This window comes from Spermophilus citellus, assembly GCF_964194105.1.
Source record: "Spermophilus citellus genome assembly, chromosome: 6".
In the NCBI taxonomy this organism is placed as follows: Eukaryota; Metazoa; Chordata; class Mammalia; order Rodentia; family Sciuridae; genus Spermophilus; species Spermophilus citellus.
In genome coordinates, this window is record NC_138187.1 from 148703165 (window position 1) to 148719735 (window position 16571).

Below are 16571 nucleotides of genomic sequence, written 5' to 3' on the forward strand. Positions count from 1 at the left end.
TAAACACATTTTATGGGGCTGCTATGTCACACACCAAAACAAATTTTTAACAAATCATTTTTTTAAAAAAAAGAAAACAAAACTAAGTGAACCAGACATGAACATGCTTAAGAAATGTACCTTTGAACCACTTAACTTGAGGTGGAGGCACACCGGAGGTTTTGCATTCCATAACTGTTGTATCCCCAAGGGCAACCAAGAGCTCACTCTGAACTACAATCAACTTTGGGGCTTCTGGAAAAAAGAAAAAACAAGCATTCAAATAGTCAACATTTAGCCCAATACCACATGGACCTTGCTTATGTTTGCTACATGAAATCAATTAATAAATGAACAGTGTTTAAGTGCATGTGGTAATTTCAATGTTAACAAGCAGAAAGAAATTCTTCTAAGGCATGAACATACAGATGTGCATTTTGAAAAGATTGTTTATTAAGGTAAAAAAGGATATTAGATAAAACAATACTTAAAACATAAAATAATTATTATAAAATTCAGTCCAAAAATTCAGGAAATTATTTGAAAGGTCTTTATGGAAAAAAAAGTATATATAAAAAGAAAAGGCTTGGAAAGCCAAATACATCTTACAGCAATAATGCTAAAGGGACAGAGGAATAATTGCAATAAAAATAAGGTCAAAAGAGGAACAATGATAAGACTGATGTGGTTCAAGTAAGACCTGAAGATAATAGAGTTGCAGATGAATTTATTAATAATGTTTTCTATGCAATTGTCAGGATAGTTATGTCTGATTACAGATATAGGACTCACATCCAAGACTAAAGTTTGCATCTGTAAATACAGTCTCTCAGTTTAGACTCTACTTTTTCCTGTGATGCTTATATATAGATGTTGTGTGATATTCTTTACATTTCTGTCCTTAGGTTTGTTTGTTTCACTCTGTTGACAAAAGTGCTAGATCACGCACACATTTTCTCTTAACCAGACAGGTTAGGATTTCCAAACTTCAACTGACAGAGTTTTAAATACAAGTAAGAATTCACTACTCAAAGAACATGTCACTCCTCTGCTAGAAAACTTTCTTTCAGCGATTCCCACTGTCTCCATAATTCCATAGTTTGGCTTTCAAAAATCATACACTGGTGCTCAGCTTTCATTGTAACCTTAGCATCCATCACCCTTCCTCACAGATCTACACTGGCAATCCAAACAGAACCTACTATCTGTCTTCCTGCTTTTGCTGTTTTTCCTTTCTGAAATGCCCTTTGCCACAGTTCTTCAAATCCCACTGATTCTTCCAGACTGGGCTTAAATCCTGTCTCCTTTGAGAAATCTTTGCAAATTCCCCAGTCGGAATTACTCTCCCCCCTGCCAACCTCCCACAGTGGCACTTGTCTAATATGTTATATTTCTTTCTGTATCCACTCCTATCATGCACGCTCTTGAAAGGCAAGGTACTGTGGCATTCCTTTATTTTACACTCCAGGCATCAGCACAGCATTTTTGCATACTCTAGATGCTTCATCTGTTAAAAACAAAATGTGTTGAATATTTTGATTTCTAGGCGAATGAATTAAAATCTGTTTCTGCAATATAGAATTTCATGTCAGTCACTTATTCTACATTCCTATGTGTTTATTCCTTTTCCACCCAGATGTTTTGTGACCATTTCTAAACCTGAGCCCACTATCCTTTACAAACTTAACATGTACCTTCCTCATTTCTATATATAAAGTAGATCACCTCTTTCCAGGCCCTCAGGTTCAAGACTTAGGACACTTGTGACACTTATAACATCCCTTTGCTCTGCCAGTTTTACTATCTTACTATGAATGAAGTGGAGGGAGAGAGGGAATTGGTGGATATGTGGTTGTTCATTATTCAAGTTTATAGCCCGATACTGAGCATATGATGCTTGTATCTTTTATTTAATTATAATAACCTAATAGAAATATTCTAACAAATAATTGTCACAAGTATATCTTTAATAAATGTGTCAGTTTGGAAGGAAGAAATTATAGAATAAAAGTGAAAATAATATGATATGCTTTATTTTGGGGGAGGTACGCCAGGGAATGAACCCAGGGGTGTTTAACCACTGAGCCACATCCCCAACACTTTTTATTTTTTTTATTTTTGAGACAGGGTCTCACTAAGTTGCTTAGTGACTCACTAAATTGCTGAGGCTGGCTTTGAACTTATGATTCTCCTGCCTCAGCCTCCCAAATCGTTGAGATTACAAGCGTGCACCATCACACCTGGCTCACAGTTTTGAATATAAGTAGAATATTAAAAAAATGGAAGTTGAGATAAGCTAGAAAGGATATGGAATTTACTATTTGAAAGTGACACAGTGCCAAGAATAAGTGAATCCTGGAAGAACAGAATTCTGTAGACAATCTGGAACTCTCATAATCTGGAAGCTCCTTTAATTTCTGTTGATTAATAAAGTTATTTGTCTCTTGAACTTTTAACCTGAAATAATTATCATATTTTCTCTAATCAGTATGTGACATGAATAATAAATTATAATGCTAGATATAACTTATTCCTAATATTAATTTTCAGGAATGTACTTTTACATTGTTTGAAAAGATATTCATCTTATTTTAATTGCCTTTTAAACTGATTATACTTGCCAATATATCTGAGAGTGGAAGTTTGTTTATCTGTTCCCGCTGAACTACTTGCCAGGCAACCATAAATCCCTGCATCTTTAGGAACTGCATTTTTAATAAATAAGGTACCTTCTGAGGTCATCCTATATCTGTGAATAAAAAGCAAAGAGAAAATAAAATTGAAAATACCATAATAGTAGAATCAAGATACTACAGCACCTCCCTGTCAAATATTTTAAAATATTTTAGAGTTATATTTTGGTGCTATTTACAGAAATGATTAACATCATCATTTCACAAGCAGAGAAATCGTACTATCACTACTACTAGTACTACTACTACTATTAATAATAATAATAATAATAAATATTTTAGAATTATGTTTTGGTGCTATTTGTAGAAATGATTAACATTGTCATTTCACAAGCAGAGATGTTGTACTACTACTATTACTACTACTACTACTACCACCACCACCACCACCACCACCACCACCACCACCACATAATATACTGGCCGTGTGCCAAGGATTGCTCCAGGAGCTTTACAATTATTAACATCATTTTCAATTATTCTCACAACCCAATGGGTTAGGCAATTTTAGTGTCTCCATTTTACAAATGAGCAAAGAGGTTACATAACTTGGCCAAAGTCAAGATGTGTCATTCAACAAAGGTACTGGAATTTGTACCCAGGCAATTTTGCTTGTTGTGATGAATTACCATGCTCAATGGTTCCTGAAAAGGAGAACCTGAGAGATGCAATACATCCCGTCACTCAGGCAGTGTGCATGATGATCTAGGAATAGAATCCGGCTCAGCTTGCTGGATCATACCTACTCCACCTCATGCCAAACCCAGATTAATGAAAGCCCACAGCTGGAAACTGTTGCTTATGTTCCACACACTTATTACCTTATGAGCATGAAAGGATCCAATGTCTTTAAGAAGTGCCTAAGAGAATAAAATAGCTCTCAATGCAGTATGGCAAAAGTGGCAGTAGTTACCAAGAAAGCCTGCACACACTGTAATAGAGCTTCTTTTGTGTTCTGTGCACTACTCCCCACTAAAACCCAGAATAACTCCTTAAATAAATCTGTTAAAACTATATGATACATTCCCGAACAGAAATTTTATTATCCCCTTTCAATGGCTCGTGTTAAACCAAGTGCTATGTGTACAATTTAAAATATTGGAAATCACTTGTTCTAGCTATTGAATTAAAGGCTTAATAATCTCAAACTCTATAAAATTATTGTTTGTATTATACTTTAATTTTTCCAAGTCTGTTCAGAAAATGTAAAAGCTGTGGATTTTCATTAAACCTCCTTTAATATTAGGGATTTGGTTAGTTCTCTCAGTTCAGAAATTTCATTAACTTTTCTCATTTAATAAAAACAAGGAACATGATACAAACCCAGTACCTGTGTGAACCCACAATAAACATATCGTTAACGGTCCAGGCAATCTTTGGTTTTGGATAACCTGTTGCAGAACACATGATGGAGACCTCAGACCCTCCTGTGAAAGACTGGTTCTTGGGCATCACAGTAACTCTGGGAGGCTCTGCAAGTAAAAAGAAACTTATGTAGTGAGATTCCCATCTATCTTGATGTTAGGAGCTTTCACCATCAGCAGATTCTGAAGGCTTCCCAACCACCTGTCTACTCTATTACCTGTTTTATATTTACATGGCTTGGCTGTAAGAACTAATCTTCAAAGAAAGTAGTACTAAATTCTCCGAATGTGCATACTTTTCACTTGATAAAATAAATGACAATAAACTCATTCGACAATAAACAGATTCCATGGGTATTAGCATACATAATGAATTTATTCAATACTACCTGGTTTTTCTGTACAATTATTATGCACCACACATGGATACACTGATGAACCAGAGAGACATACTGTGTGCTTTCTACTGAATTGGACTGTTAACTATAAATGAAATTGAGAAATTCAGTTAGCTGCTTAGATCTGGATATATTTATGATACCTCTTTAGTAGAAGTCAGTCTGCAAATTGTGGCTCACTTTCACTAAGAACCCTCAGTCTAAGGACTCCCTATACATTTGAAAGAGATGGAAGTGGCATTCCTATGGTGCAGCAGCTACTCAACTCAAGAACCTAATTAGTGCCTAATTGCTAGCAGCTCACAATCAACCCTTCTCTTTTTTCCCTGTTTACATAGCATTTTTCAAATTATGATCTAGTCTTTGAAGTGAATGTTTGACGGATTTTTTCCGGCCTGTGGATTTGGTCGATAGCCTCATTATTCTACAGATCTTCTGGGTGAACATGGGGCTAGAAAAATGCATGAGGTCAAGGGCAGACTGGCTATGGCCAGCAAGTTCACATTGTGATTCCATCTGGAGTCCATCAGTTCTGAGATGTTCAAGGACTCACTGCATGCAGTAGGGGTGGTACAGACAGTCTGCATGGGATAAGAGAAAATGGACAATTATTTTATCTTTCAAATTTACTGAATACCCACATTTTGAATAAGTCCCACCTTCCTAAAATAAAATGTTTCTCATGTCGAGTTCAAGTTGACATGAGATTGCTGCAGAGATTCAGGCAGCTTTCGGGATTTTTTTAAAATCTCAACTTGGTGCCTTCTAATGGAGTCTGCCAGAAGTGGCCTGGCATCTCTCCCAGCAAGAATCCCACTGGTAGGCTCTGTAGTTCAGATATCAAAGTGAAAATAAATGTCAGTTACCCAAACCAGGATGCAGAGAGCTAAGAGTTTATTGAAGAAATAAAGCCTGGATATAGGGCGCTGCTCAGGGTCATGAAATAAATCTGTGAGCAACACACAGATGGGATGACTTCATCCTACAGAAGGTGAGAACTTTACCCTTGCCCTGGAAGGACTTCCTGCTGAAGATAAGAAAACCAGAAAGGACAAGAACAAACACAGAAAGGCAAAATTGGATTCCCACCAAATAAGAGTTGAATAAAGATGGTCAAAATGAATCATCCTTTACTTAATAATGTTCATACAGAAGTAGTAGATCTTACTATTTTAACTGTTAACTTTTTAATCCATAGGGAAAAATTAATTTCTCATTTAAATAAAGTAAACTTAATTGGGCACGAACGTGAAACTGAGGAATCCATAGTTAAATTTCATCAATGAAATGACATCATTTGCCCTCAGACAAACCAAATCACACTTCCTGATTGTTAAATGATAAACTTTTTTTTTTAATGGGGAAATAGTAGTATTAAAGCCATAGCTAGAAGTCCAAAGTCCAAGTTGAAGCTTTGGGAAAAATAATCAAAATTTTACTTGAGGTTTTCTATCTCATTTCACAACCACCACCATCATCACCATTATCATCACCACCACCACTGTCCACCATTGACACCATGGTCCTCACAACAGCTGGCTTTTTATGAGCCAGCTGGAACATAGGAACATGGCTTTCTAGGGTAAGGAGGCATTTTTTTAATTTTTATTTTTAAATTCTAAAACAAAATGCATAAGTTTTTATGACTTCTCACTAAAGATTTAAAATAGTTATACATAAATATGTAAGACATTAACAATAAAAAGAAACACTTTTAAGACTTGTTTTCCTGTACTACTAGTGGTAGGGTTGACAAAATAAATTATAACTGGTCATGAAAACAGGCATCACTCTCTCTGCCTACCAAGATTAGGAAAGGAGAAAAACCTCATCTCTCTTGGAAACTGCTAACATGATCTTCACACTTGCAGACACATCTCCTGTCAGCCCAGAGTTACCTGCTGCTTTTAAGCTTCTGGTAGGAAATTCTTCAAGAAGAGACCTAATGACTTTCTCTTTAAGGTGATTTAACTGTTGCTGACAGATTCACCAGATAATGCTAATACTTTTAACCTAAGCCAATAACTTACAATATTTTTCATCACTGAAGTATTTAGAGTACCTAGGAAAATTTTTGTATTTTCATTTTTCCCACTCAACAAATATTTATGAAGTTCCTACTATTTTCAGTCCTCAGAGATTTCACAGGATACTAAGTCAAAAGGTACATTGTATAAAATTAAGGACTGGATCTCTTCCTCATAGTTATAACTTACTTAAAGAAGGGGGACTCAATTTCTTAAGTGCCTATCATGTGCCAGGGAGCTAACCTGAGAACCATCATTTATTTTCCACAATAATCCTATGAAGTAAAGTGTTGTTACCATTTTACAGATTAAAAAAAAACAACAACTAAGAATGGAAAAATGATTTTCCAATGTCATGCAAAAGTAGAGCTATGAGTCAAACTCAGGCCTTGCTGGCTCGCTTATGTCTGTCAATCATCATCATCATCATCATCATCATCATCATCCTGTTCACAATGGGTTAGCTACATTAATATACATAAAACACCTAGAACGATTCCTGACATTTATTAGGCACTGCATATCTCTTGCTTTTATTATCAATATTACATTATTTGGTGAAGAATGACAAATAAACAATACAGTATTCCAAATCCATCTATGCCTATATATTACCTCAATGATTACAAAGGAAAATTGATCACCACTATCCTTATATTTGCATATTCTATTTAGAATACACACGTATTTAAAAATAATACTTACTATATCTTACTTAATTCTCCAGAAATTTTAGGATACTCAGGATTTATTAGAAAATTCGATAAAATAGATAATAGTCTTTTCATGTTTTACTGACAGGGAAAAAAATATGCTGATGCCTCTATCATTTGGCACGTTTTAAAAAGTTATGATGATACAAACAGCATGTGGTTATGATAATACAAATTTCATACTTAGTGAAGTAAATCTGGTCATTAGAGACTTATTTCATCAATCATCTTGAGAAATATTTCCTTTTTTTACTGCAGTATTCTCTCCAGTGACAGACTAATTAATCACAGACATCCACCCTTTCCTGATGCGATAGAAAACAAATTAATAATCTAATGTTCATACAGAAATAACATTCAGGAGAAAAGAAGGCTCTGTCTAATCTGGCCCTTTGATTTCCATGTGGCAGCATGTGATTAGGAAGGGGACATCAGCTGCGTGCTGAACATGTTCAGACTGAACCAGGACTCCTCCGTAAAACAGGACCTTCCTCTGTACAGCCTTCAGAGGCTGCACCTCATAAGGGAACTGCTTTCCATTGTCACAAAGGGGAAACTGTCTGTTTTAAACAAAAATTGAAACTCATACCACACGATGGGGTTGGGGTTGGGGCTCAATGGTAGAGGGCTTGCCTAGTATGTGTGAGGCCCTGGGTTCAATCCTCAGCACCCCATAAAAATAAATAAAATAAAGGTATTGTGTCCAACTACAACTAAAAAATAAATATTAAAAAAATCATACCACACACATATATATCCCCCACCACTTATTCTAAATTGTACTTGAAAACCTGACCAGTACAAGAATTCAAAAATTTAGCCACCATTGCCACCTTAAAAGTGACCAACTGCTTTAGTCTATTTTGTAAAATATTGCCACACTCACATGATATAATTTCTAAATTGGGGTGAGCCGATTTAAGCAATACTTTCACATAATAACTCTACAAATGTTTCTTGAGATTCACCAGATTCTGTCATATAAAGAATGGTTTGAAATGTGAGCAGTAATATGATGGCATGTGTTACAACAAAAAAATGAAAGGATTTACATAATGAAATCTAAAACTGCTGTTTTGACTCCAGTAAGCCACTGAAGTTAGCATGGAAACATGAAAGATAAGATCAGTGATCCACATGACCATCGTTAAATCCTACATTCAACCAAACCTCCAATTTATTCCTATTTCTGAAAACATGATTGATTTGTGATGTTCCCCAGTAGATTTTTCTCTGTGGGCAACACATGCCCTGAAAATGCTAAATGATCCAACATCAAGCAATGCTACCCAAGAAAATGGAAGATGACTAGAATATAATTACTGAAACCAATTTCTATTAAATTGCAGTCAGTAAAATGTGTTTTATAGAATTTCTGACCTTTCTTCTAAATAGTTTTATTTTCCTTCAAAAGGTTACATAATGACTATTGTTGAGCTTGCCGAGAATCATAATTAGTAGCTACATCCCATTCTAATTAGATGTTTAGCCACTGATTCAGGTCAATTTGTTTATTTAAAACACACTGGCACTTTTTTTTCCAATGCATTACTTCCATTTCTGATTGGGGAGGTCACTCTCCCTAGTTCCGATGCCGACTTTCACACAGGAAACCTGCACAATGAAAATGACAAAATCTCTCCAAGAACAATTTACAGTGCACAGATGTGCTTGTTCACTTAACTTTGCCTTAACTTTCAGTGAAAATAAATGGCAATGGGATATATTTTAACATTTTAAAGTTTTCCTCTGTCTACTAAACAGTAGGTCAGGGATTTCTTCCCAAGAGGAAAGAATGAAACTAAAAACAATCAACCAAATACACCAAGCAAAAACAGAAATCAGTTGCCTGAGGAAGGAGATATGGGACCAAATGCAATATTTCCAAATGATATCCCATCAATGGAAATATGAAGACCTGGTTACAACCTCTCCAAAATGGTAGTGGCTCCTGAATGACAACAATCCAAGTGAAATAATCAATGTGACAGATGCAGTGAGTTTCACAAAACTTCTCTTACTATTCTACCTTCACTATTTTTACCTTTCTTCTTTCTCCAAAAAAGACTGGACCTGTACTGTGTAATGCAGCAACCACAAATATAGCCACATATAAGTCTATTTAAATTCAAATTCAAACTATCTAAAACTAGATCATATGTCAAAGTGAAATCCTTAGGTCACTAGTTATATTTTAAGTGCTCAATTGCCATGTGTAGCTAGTGTCTACCCTTGAGCACAGTGCAGATAGAAAATATTTCCATCATTGTAGAAAGTCTGATTGGACAGCCCTGGGCTAGAGAGACAAGTACCAATTCTGAGGGAAAATTGATAATTCCTTTTATTTACCAGTAGGTGGTGCATTGACAACAAAACACACAGGAAAAGAGCTAGACGAAAAAATCCATCTTGACAGTTATAAGCTCAATTTGCTGCAAAATTCCACATCCAATGTGGTTATGAAACTCAGCTGGTAAAAGAAGGGCAATACTTTGAGAGATATACAGTGGTAAATTATATATTCCATTTTAATCTTAGAATCTTGATACAAGATTTCTTTTTTTCAAAATCTATGATTTATAATTTCAAATTAAGTTGTGAAGATGTCAATGTAGGAGATGCTTGCTACCTTATATATAATTTAAGTAATTATTAATAATTGTTTATAGGTTAACATTTATTCCACTTAATACTATTATTTTTTATTTCCTTAACAAACTAAGTGAATTCAAGGATTTTTTAATTAGTAAAAAAAAAAAAATAGGTTAAGACAAAAAAAAAAGATGGATAAGAAGGACAAAATTTAAGAAGTTTTACTCTCACTTAGAAAATCTTCAACTAAATGATAACTAGCATTGATTATCACAAAGCCTTTTCTTTAACTCGCTCCGCTTTATAATAATTTCCTAAAATCATAGCATTTCCAAATGCGAGAGAAAGGTCAAAGCTTAGATTAATTCCCATTTGGCTGAGAGAGAGAGTTGCAAATCGTAATTAACTTTATTACTTCATGGCCTATTAGAAGACTACACTGACTTTTGACATATGTGTATCTCCTGACCCAGACTCAATTATGGCAACATCTTTTGACTGAGACTGTTGGTTTGACCCCCGGCACTGCAAAAACAACAACAACAAAAAAATGGTTACAGTATTTTAAAAAGGGTTTTAGCACAATATGCAAGAATCACAGAACCAAAAATTTATGACAGTAGGGCCATATAGAACTTCTTGAAGGAAATTTTTAAAAATCTGAGAGTTAATTGATGTTGCTGGACAAATTCATTTGCTATCTTAGATTCTGGTCAGGGAAGCAAGCACAGGGTAGCTGGGAGAACACCCGTCTTGGGAGTCCAGTCTGAGACTCACAACTGCCATCCTCTGTCATCCAGCTGTCACTCTCATGCTTCCCCATTCCGACCTCATCCGCGACTTTCACCCTTCCTCTTTATTCCTGCTGTCACACCACTCTGTCACCTTCTCTCCCTTCTTTGTCCAGCCTCAAGCCCACAGAGCACTGCTGCATTTTGCTGAATCTGTCATTTTGCTGAATCAATCCTGCAAAACCCACAAACAAATATTTTCCTCCAATTGTAATGAAAAGGCTACCAGAGAGAGCAGGGAACAGAAAATCCAACAGCATGGAGATGGGTCTCCCTACTCCACTGGGTCCTCCACGCTCGGCAAGCCCACACCTCATTCCTCCCTGGCTTTGCACATGTAGTTTTCTCCACCGGGAAAAAGCATTTCTCACCTCAGCCTGGCACAGGCCGAGTCACCTTCTGTGGATACCTCAGTCACCCTCTCCTCCATGAAGTCCCTTTCAATTTCATCACTCTGAGACAGAATTAAAGGCTCTGGAACACGGTGATATAGCTCTCGCCATACTGTGCTGCATAAATTCACTTTATCTCTGTATTTCTTTTATTAAGTTATGGGCTTTTTGAAGACAATGATACTATTCCCTTCTCATTTGCCTCAGTAAGGACCACAAGCCTGAGCTTTAATTTTGGGGTAAATTAATGAATGAGGAATAACTGTATAAACAAATAAGACATCAGCTCTAACCCTTTCCGGCAAAGATTTTTAATCAAGGCACTTCAGCTGTCATAGATTTGCTTCATTATTATGAAAAAAAAATGCACCTTCTAAACAGAATGATGGAGGTAGTGCCTTGGAGCACGGCATAAAGGGAGAAACTGTCATCATGATAACTAGCTACCAGACTCGCATATTCATGAACCACATGTTCCTAACATCATCTCTCCAGATACAAATAAATATTCCTGTTTTGTATCATTTAACTCTAATTGAGTTCTTATTTGTAACAAATATCGCACCCCTTCCTCACGTGTAAAATTGCAAGTTATCTGTTATTTCTTATTTTATGTATATAATCTATAGAAAGAAAACTTATTTTTCAGTTGGAAAATTAATGTATAAAAATAATAATTCAAAAAAATAATATTTTGGGGGAAATTTGAATAGAGTACTACTTATTATATAACATAAATATATATTTAGTACATGACATAAATCTTGTTCGTAGTTGCAAAAGTTCCTACATCCACACACCATATTTCTCACTTGTCTTCCCACAGACACAAGCTGCATGCAGGCACTAAAGACAAAACAGAACAAAATTTGGGGCCCTGTCTTGATAGAGCTTACAGGCTCTTATTTTTTCTCTGTGTGCTTGTTCCAGTAGTATGTTTACAGCTCTCTCCCCCCTTGGGAGCTCCCCTTAATAGCGACTCTACCATAACTTAATTCAAAGGATTCACCAAATTGTCACAAGACACCTGGTTCATTATGAGGCATCAGAGGAGTAAGAGGGACAGAGAATTATAATCTGGCAGTCATGTCTCCAAGCAGTCATTACACACAGTGCTGCAATTTCAGAGTTTTTTAAAAGATCTCCATGACATAGGAGATAGATGTGCCTTTTCTGTTGTTTTTTTATATATATTTTGTGCTCTCATCCTTCCATCCATACTTGTGAACACTTTGTTTTTCTCTACCTCCTTCCCCACACTTCTTCACTTTCCTCTAACTGCCTGTGCTTTATACCTACCTATGAATAGCAAATATAGGTGTTTCTGAATAGAATGCAGAAAAATGAAGCCACGTCCCATGGTGGAGACCTTAGATAGGATGTGGGTTTGGCCACTTGCTGGTTTTGCAACCTGGGGCAAGTCACTAACCCCTAACTAACGATTAACCACTAACTCTACTTCCTTAGGAAAATACAGATGTCAATATGTGATCTTGTGATATAATAATAACATATATTGGATCTTTTTCCCATTTCCTGGCAGAGTTCCTAAAATTCCTGGAATCTCCCAAGTGATAATTGTCATTTTCATATGCTAAGGAATGACTGGAAGCTGGGGACTCCTAGAGAGCCACAGGATGTGGGCTGGTCACAAGAAAGACCAAGGCATGATTACAAGAGTGGAACTTTCAGCACCAACCCCTGACCCCCGGGGTGGAGAGGAGGGCTAGAAATAGGTAGTGGTCAATGATTTGATCAATCATGCCTACATAATGGAACCTCTATAAAAACCTATCCTGTCAGGGTTCAGACAGCTTCTCGGTTTATGAACCCAAGGAGGTGCTGGGAAAGCAGAATACCTGGAGAGGCACAGAAGCTCCCGTTTGGCCCACCTCCTCTATGCTTAGCCTAGCATCCCTTCCTCTTGCCTATTTCTGAGTTGTACTTTTAAGAGGAACAAAGCACACTGTCTCCCCTCCACTCACATCCCACTCAGCACCACTCAACAGGGGTGTATTTCCACACACATGGGGCAATTCTCCTGTGGACATTAGCTGGGTGCCCTTTCATTCAGTTCAACTGCCACACTATAAAGGCTCAGTCCCCCAAGATTGACCCGCACTTCAGATGCCAGCTGGTTGTCAACCATACTTCAGACAGAGCGGCTATAGATGGAGGGATAACACCATCCCTCCTCCTGTTAGATGAATCCACCAGTGCCGCTCAGAGCACTCAGGGAAGCACTTGACCTACAGCTGGTACCCCGGAATCCACAGGGACAGGAGCTTGTGCTGTGCACCTCTTCATCGGGTTGTTTCAGGACCCTTCAATAATAAAATGGTTAATGAAGAGTATTTTTTTATCCTTTATAATAAACTGGTCATTGTAAGTAAAGCACATTCTTGAGTTCTGTGAGCCATTCTAGCAAATTATTAAACCCTGAAGAGGTAGTCCTGGGATCCTCCAATTTTACTTATCCTCTGGTTGGTCAGAAGTACAGCAGGGGTAGAACTTGTGATTGGCATCTGAAGTGAGCCCTTGACCTATGGAATCTAATGCTAACTTGAGGTGGTGTCAGAACTGAGTTGATACACACCTTACTGGTGTTCAGAGAGTAGGAAATTCCATCGTTGGTATGGGGGAAAAAATCTACACGTTTGGCATCAGAAGTGCTGTGAGTGGAAATAGATTTTGGCAGAGAATAACACAATTTGTGAGGTTTAGATGACATAATATATGCCATGGACACCCATTTTTCAAATGTCAGTAGCTTTCTCTGAAAAACTTAGTGATTGAAATGTTTGCCGACTCCTCATCTGCTCTCTCTCCCTGCGGACACTGCCTTGTGAAAGGACATATCTATGCCCCAGCTACTACATTCCAGCATTGAACCTCCCCAACATCTGGATGTCCTTCCTGGTATTTCTCTTAAAATCATCAGGTTTGGCTAATACACATTTTCACATGGTCCATTTTTTTTGATGAAAATTAAAATGTTCATGGTTTATAGCTTCTTTATAATGATTTTCTTATATGCTTGAAATATTAAGTCATCCACCTCCCTTTCTTTTTATAATCTAAATAAGTCTAATTTAACTTCTCCTTGTAAGTTCTATTTTAAGACATTTTAATGTCTTCTAAGTTTTAGGAAGATATAATTCCTTCCATCTATAATGAAAGTGTTTTAACATCTTTATAGAACATGAATGCTTTGGATGAAAGGCAAAAGAAAATGAAACAGATGATAGTCATTTGTACATTTTACTGCACAGAATTGGAATGTATTATAACAGAAACTTGCCCTTAACCATGGAGACTGCATGTGGTGGATAAATTGAGTGAATGCTAAACTCTTCTTACAAGAAAACCTAATTTAGTTATCAACTGAAATTATGCAAATATACAATTCCTTTTGTTAGCCTTCACTTTGGTTCAGAAAAGATTTAAAGCATCATGCTCTGTAATTCAGTGCTACAATATTTCAGATGCTTAAGCTTTCAATTAGGAATTTTTGTACTGTCAAATGTTCTAACTTGACACTTTACATCGTAACACGTTTTAGTTTACAAACAACTCTCAATGGTATTAAGTACTAAAGAGATTTTTTAAATACATAAAATAACTTCTGACATTTTATAGATACGAGATGAACTTCTCAAATAAGTTGTCCAGTTACAAGTAATCTTATCTGAAAACCAAATGAAGTCATCGTCTCAACTCTAAGCGATGTCAGGTAAATTCCATGAATCTCATACTCTTAAAAAAAGTGTTCAGAGAAGAAAAATACATGGGCTTTCAAAGCACGTTTCTAGAAGACTAGTTATTTGAGGATAATAAAATTAATATGAGCCAAGCTTCTCAAAAGTGAAGCTTTATTAGAGTAAGTTCTTCCCACATCATGAGTGGTCCACAAGTGTGATACAATATTCTTTGGGGGAAGGGGCTGTGTTTAAACAAACATGAAAGAAAAAGGTCAACAAGTAAGAATGTGTTTTTTTTTCCTGCGTATTTGAGAACAGCAATGCAGAGGGCTCATTAGCACTCAGAAATAAAAGTGACAACCTGTACAAATAAGTTAAATGAGGTCTATCTCCCAAAGTGAATCAGAAGAAGAAACTCAGCCAAGGGAGTGTTTTTCTTTTTCTTTAAAGAGTGAACTGCATCATAAAAAAATTAAAATCAAGGTATCAAAAGCTAGCATACAATATGAAATTGCCAGCATACTGGTATACCTACGTGGATGACTGTACCTACAAATAAATCTTAGAAAGAATTACCTTTTCTAAGATCAATTTTTTTTTAGAACTAAACATTTCTATATTTAAGGAATAGCATAGTAGATCCTTATTTTGTATTCTTTATTCCCATATAACTGATAAGAGATATTTCTTCTGATAGATTGATATTGACCTAACCCAAGTTTTTAAATCTTACTGCTTTTCTTTTTTGAGAGGCATTATTATATTCTTAGTTATTTCTTTATTTTATGTTATCTTTTATCTTCTTAATTATTTTAAATAAAAAAGGGATAAAACATCCCAATATAGATAGAAAACACATAAAGTCATTCAAAATTCAATTTCCCAATAAAATTAATATGAACATTAAAAACATTTATTTATGCCAAGTTTTAAAATAATCCGTTCCTATGAAATAATTTCTTTCAAGTACAGGAAAGCATGAAATAAAATGTCACTTAAAATTTCACAACCACCAAAGAATGATATTCACATTTTACAGACATGAATCTTTTTTCCCCCTAAGCACAGCAGTGGTCAGCTGGCTTCTATTTGGTTGTTTGGATAGCTGAACTTCTGAGTTAGTGATAAATCCTGCTTTAGGGAAATCCCTTTCCTGAGCAATTTCCTTTGTCTAATTATGTTATCTTCATAGTGAGGAATTCGAATAATGAAATGAACATGTCACTCATTCGCATTCTCCTGTACTCATTACAATGGCTGATTTGAACAGCTGGGTTCTGAGGTCAGTTACCATTCAAGTCTTCTCCATGAATTGGTAATGAGCCTGACACTACTTACTGAGGGAAAATCACCAGCATTTTATACCCTCACCTCCCCAATTTTGATTTCTTTCCTTAAAAAAAAAAAAAATCTATTTCAGGCATTTAACTGTCTTGTTCAATAAGTCATTTTAAGAAATGATGTGTTTGATATTTTCCATAAACTCTTAAATATTTGAGAATGTTCTTTTGATTGTTTTTGGTAAAAAGACAATTTAATTAGATCATAAATGCTTGGATCTTCCAAAACTACATGTATCTTTCCCATTATTGAGCAAGTTAGGGTTATCAATTGCAAACACCAGAAAACAGTGCCAACTAACTTAAGCAGGAAAAAAAAATCATCGGAAGTATATATTTTTGAAGTACAAAATCAAGAGGAAACTGGGTATCACACTAAAACCAAGAGATGCTAGGCAGCTGAGGACACAGCCAATGTCAGTCCGTGACTGATGGTCAAGGGGCCACTTGGCCACAAGCTTCTGCTTCTGCTACTGGACTCTGCATTCCATGATGCTGCCAAATGCAAGAGTCACTGGGGACACACGAGTAGCTGAGTGTTATGGGACCTACTAGGGGATGGGGAAAGGAATCATCTGATC

At 36.1% G+C, this 16571-nt stretch overlaps 1 protein-coding gene across 1 annotated transcript in view; it reads right to left on the reverse strand.

The window, feature by feature from the left end:
• Positions 1-16571, reverse strand: part of HMCN1 (hemicentin 1) — a 415431-nt gene that overhangs the window by 212856 nt on the left and 186004 nt on the right. The window contains exons 12-14 of the mRNA XM_081299050.1: positions 4003-4144; positions 2601-2728; positions 121-234 (exon numbers count right to left, since the gene is read on the reverse strand). Of these exons, the coding sequence (XP_081155176.1) occupies positions 121-234; positions 2601-2728; positions 4003-4144 (384 nt within the window). The remainder of the gene's footprint in view (positions 1-120; positions 235-2600; positions 2729-4002; positions 4145-16571) is intronic.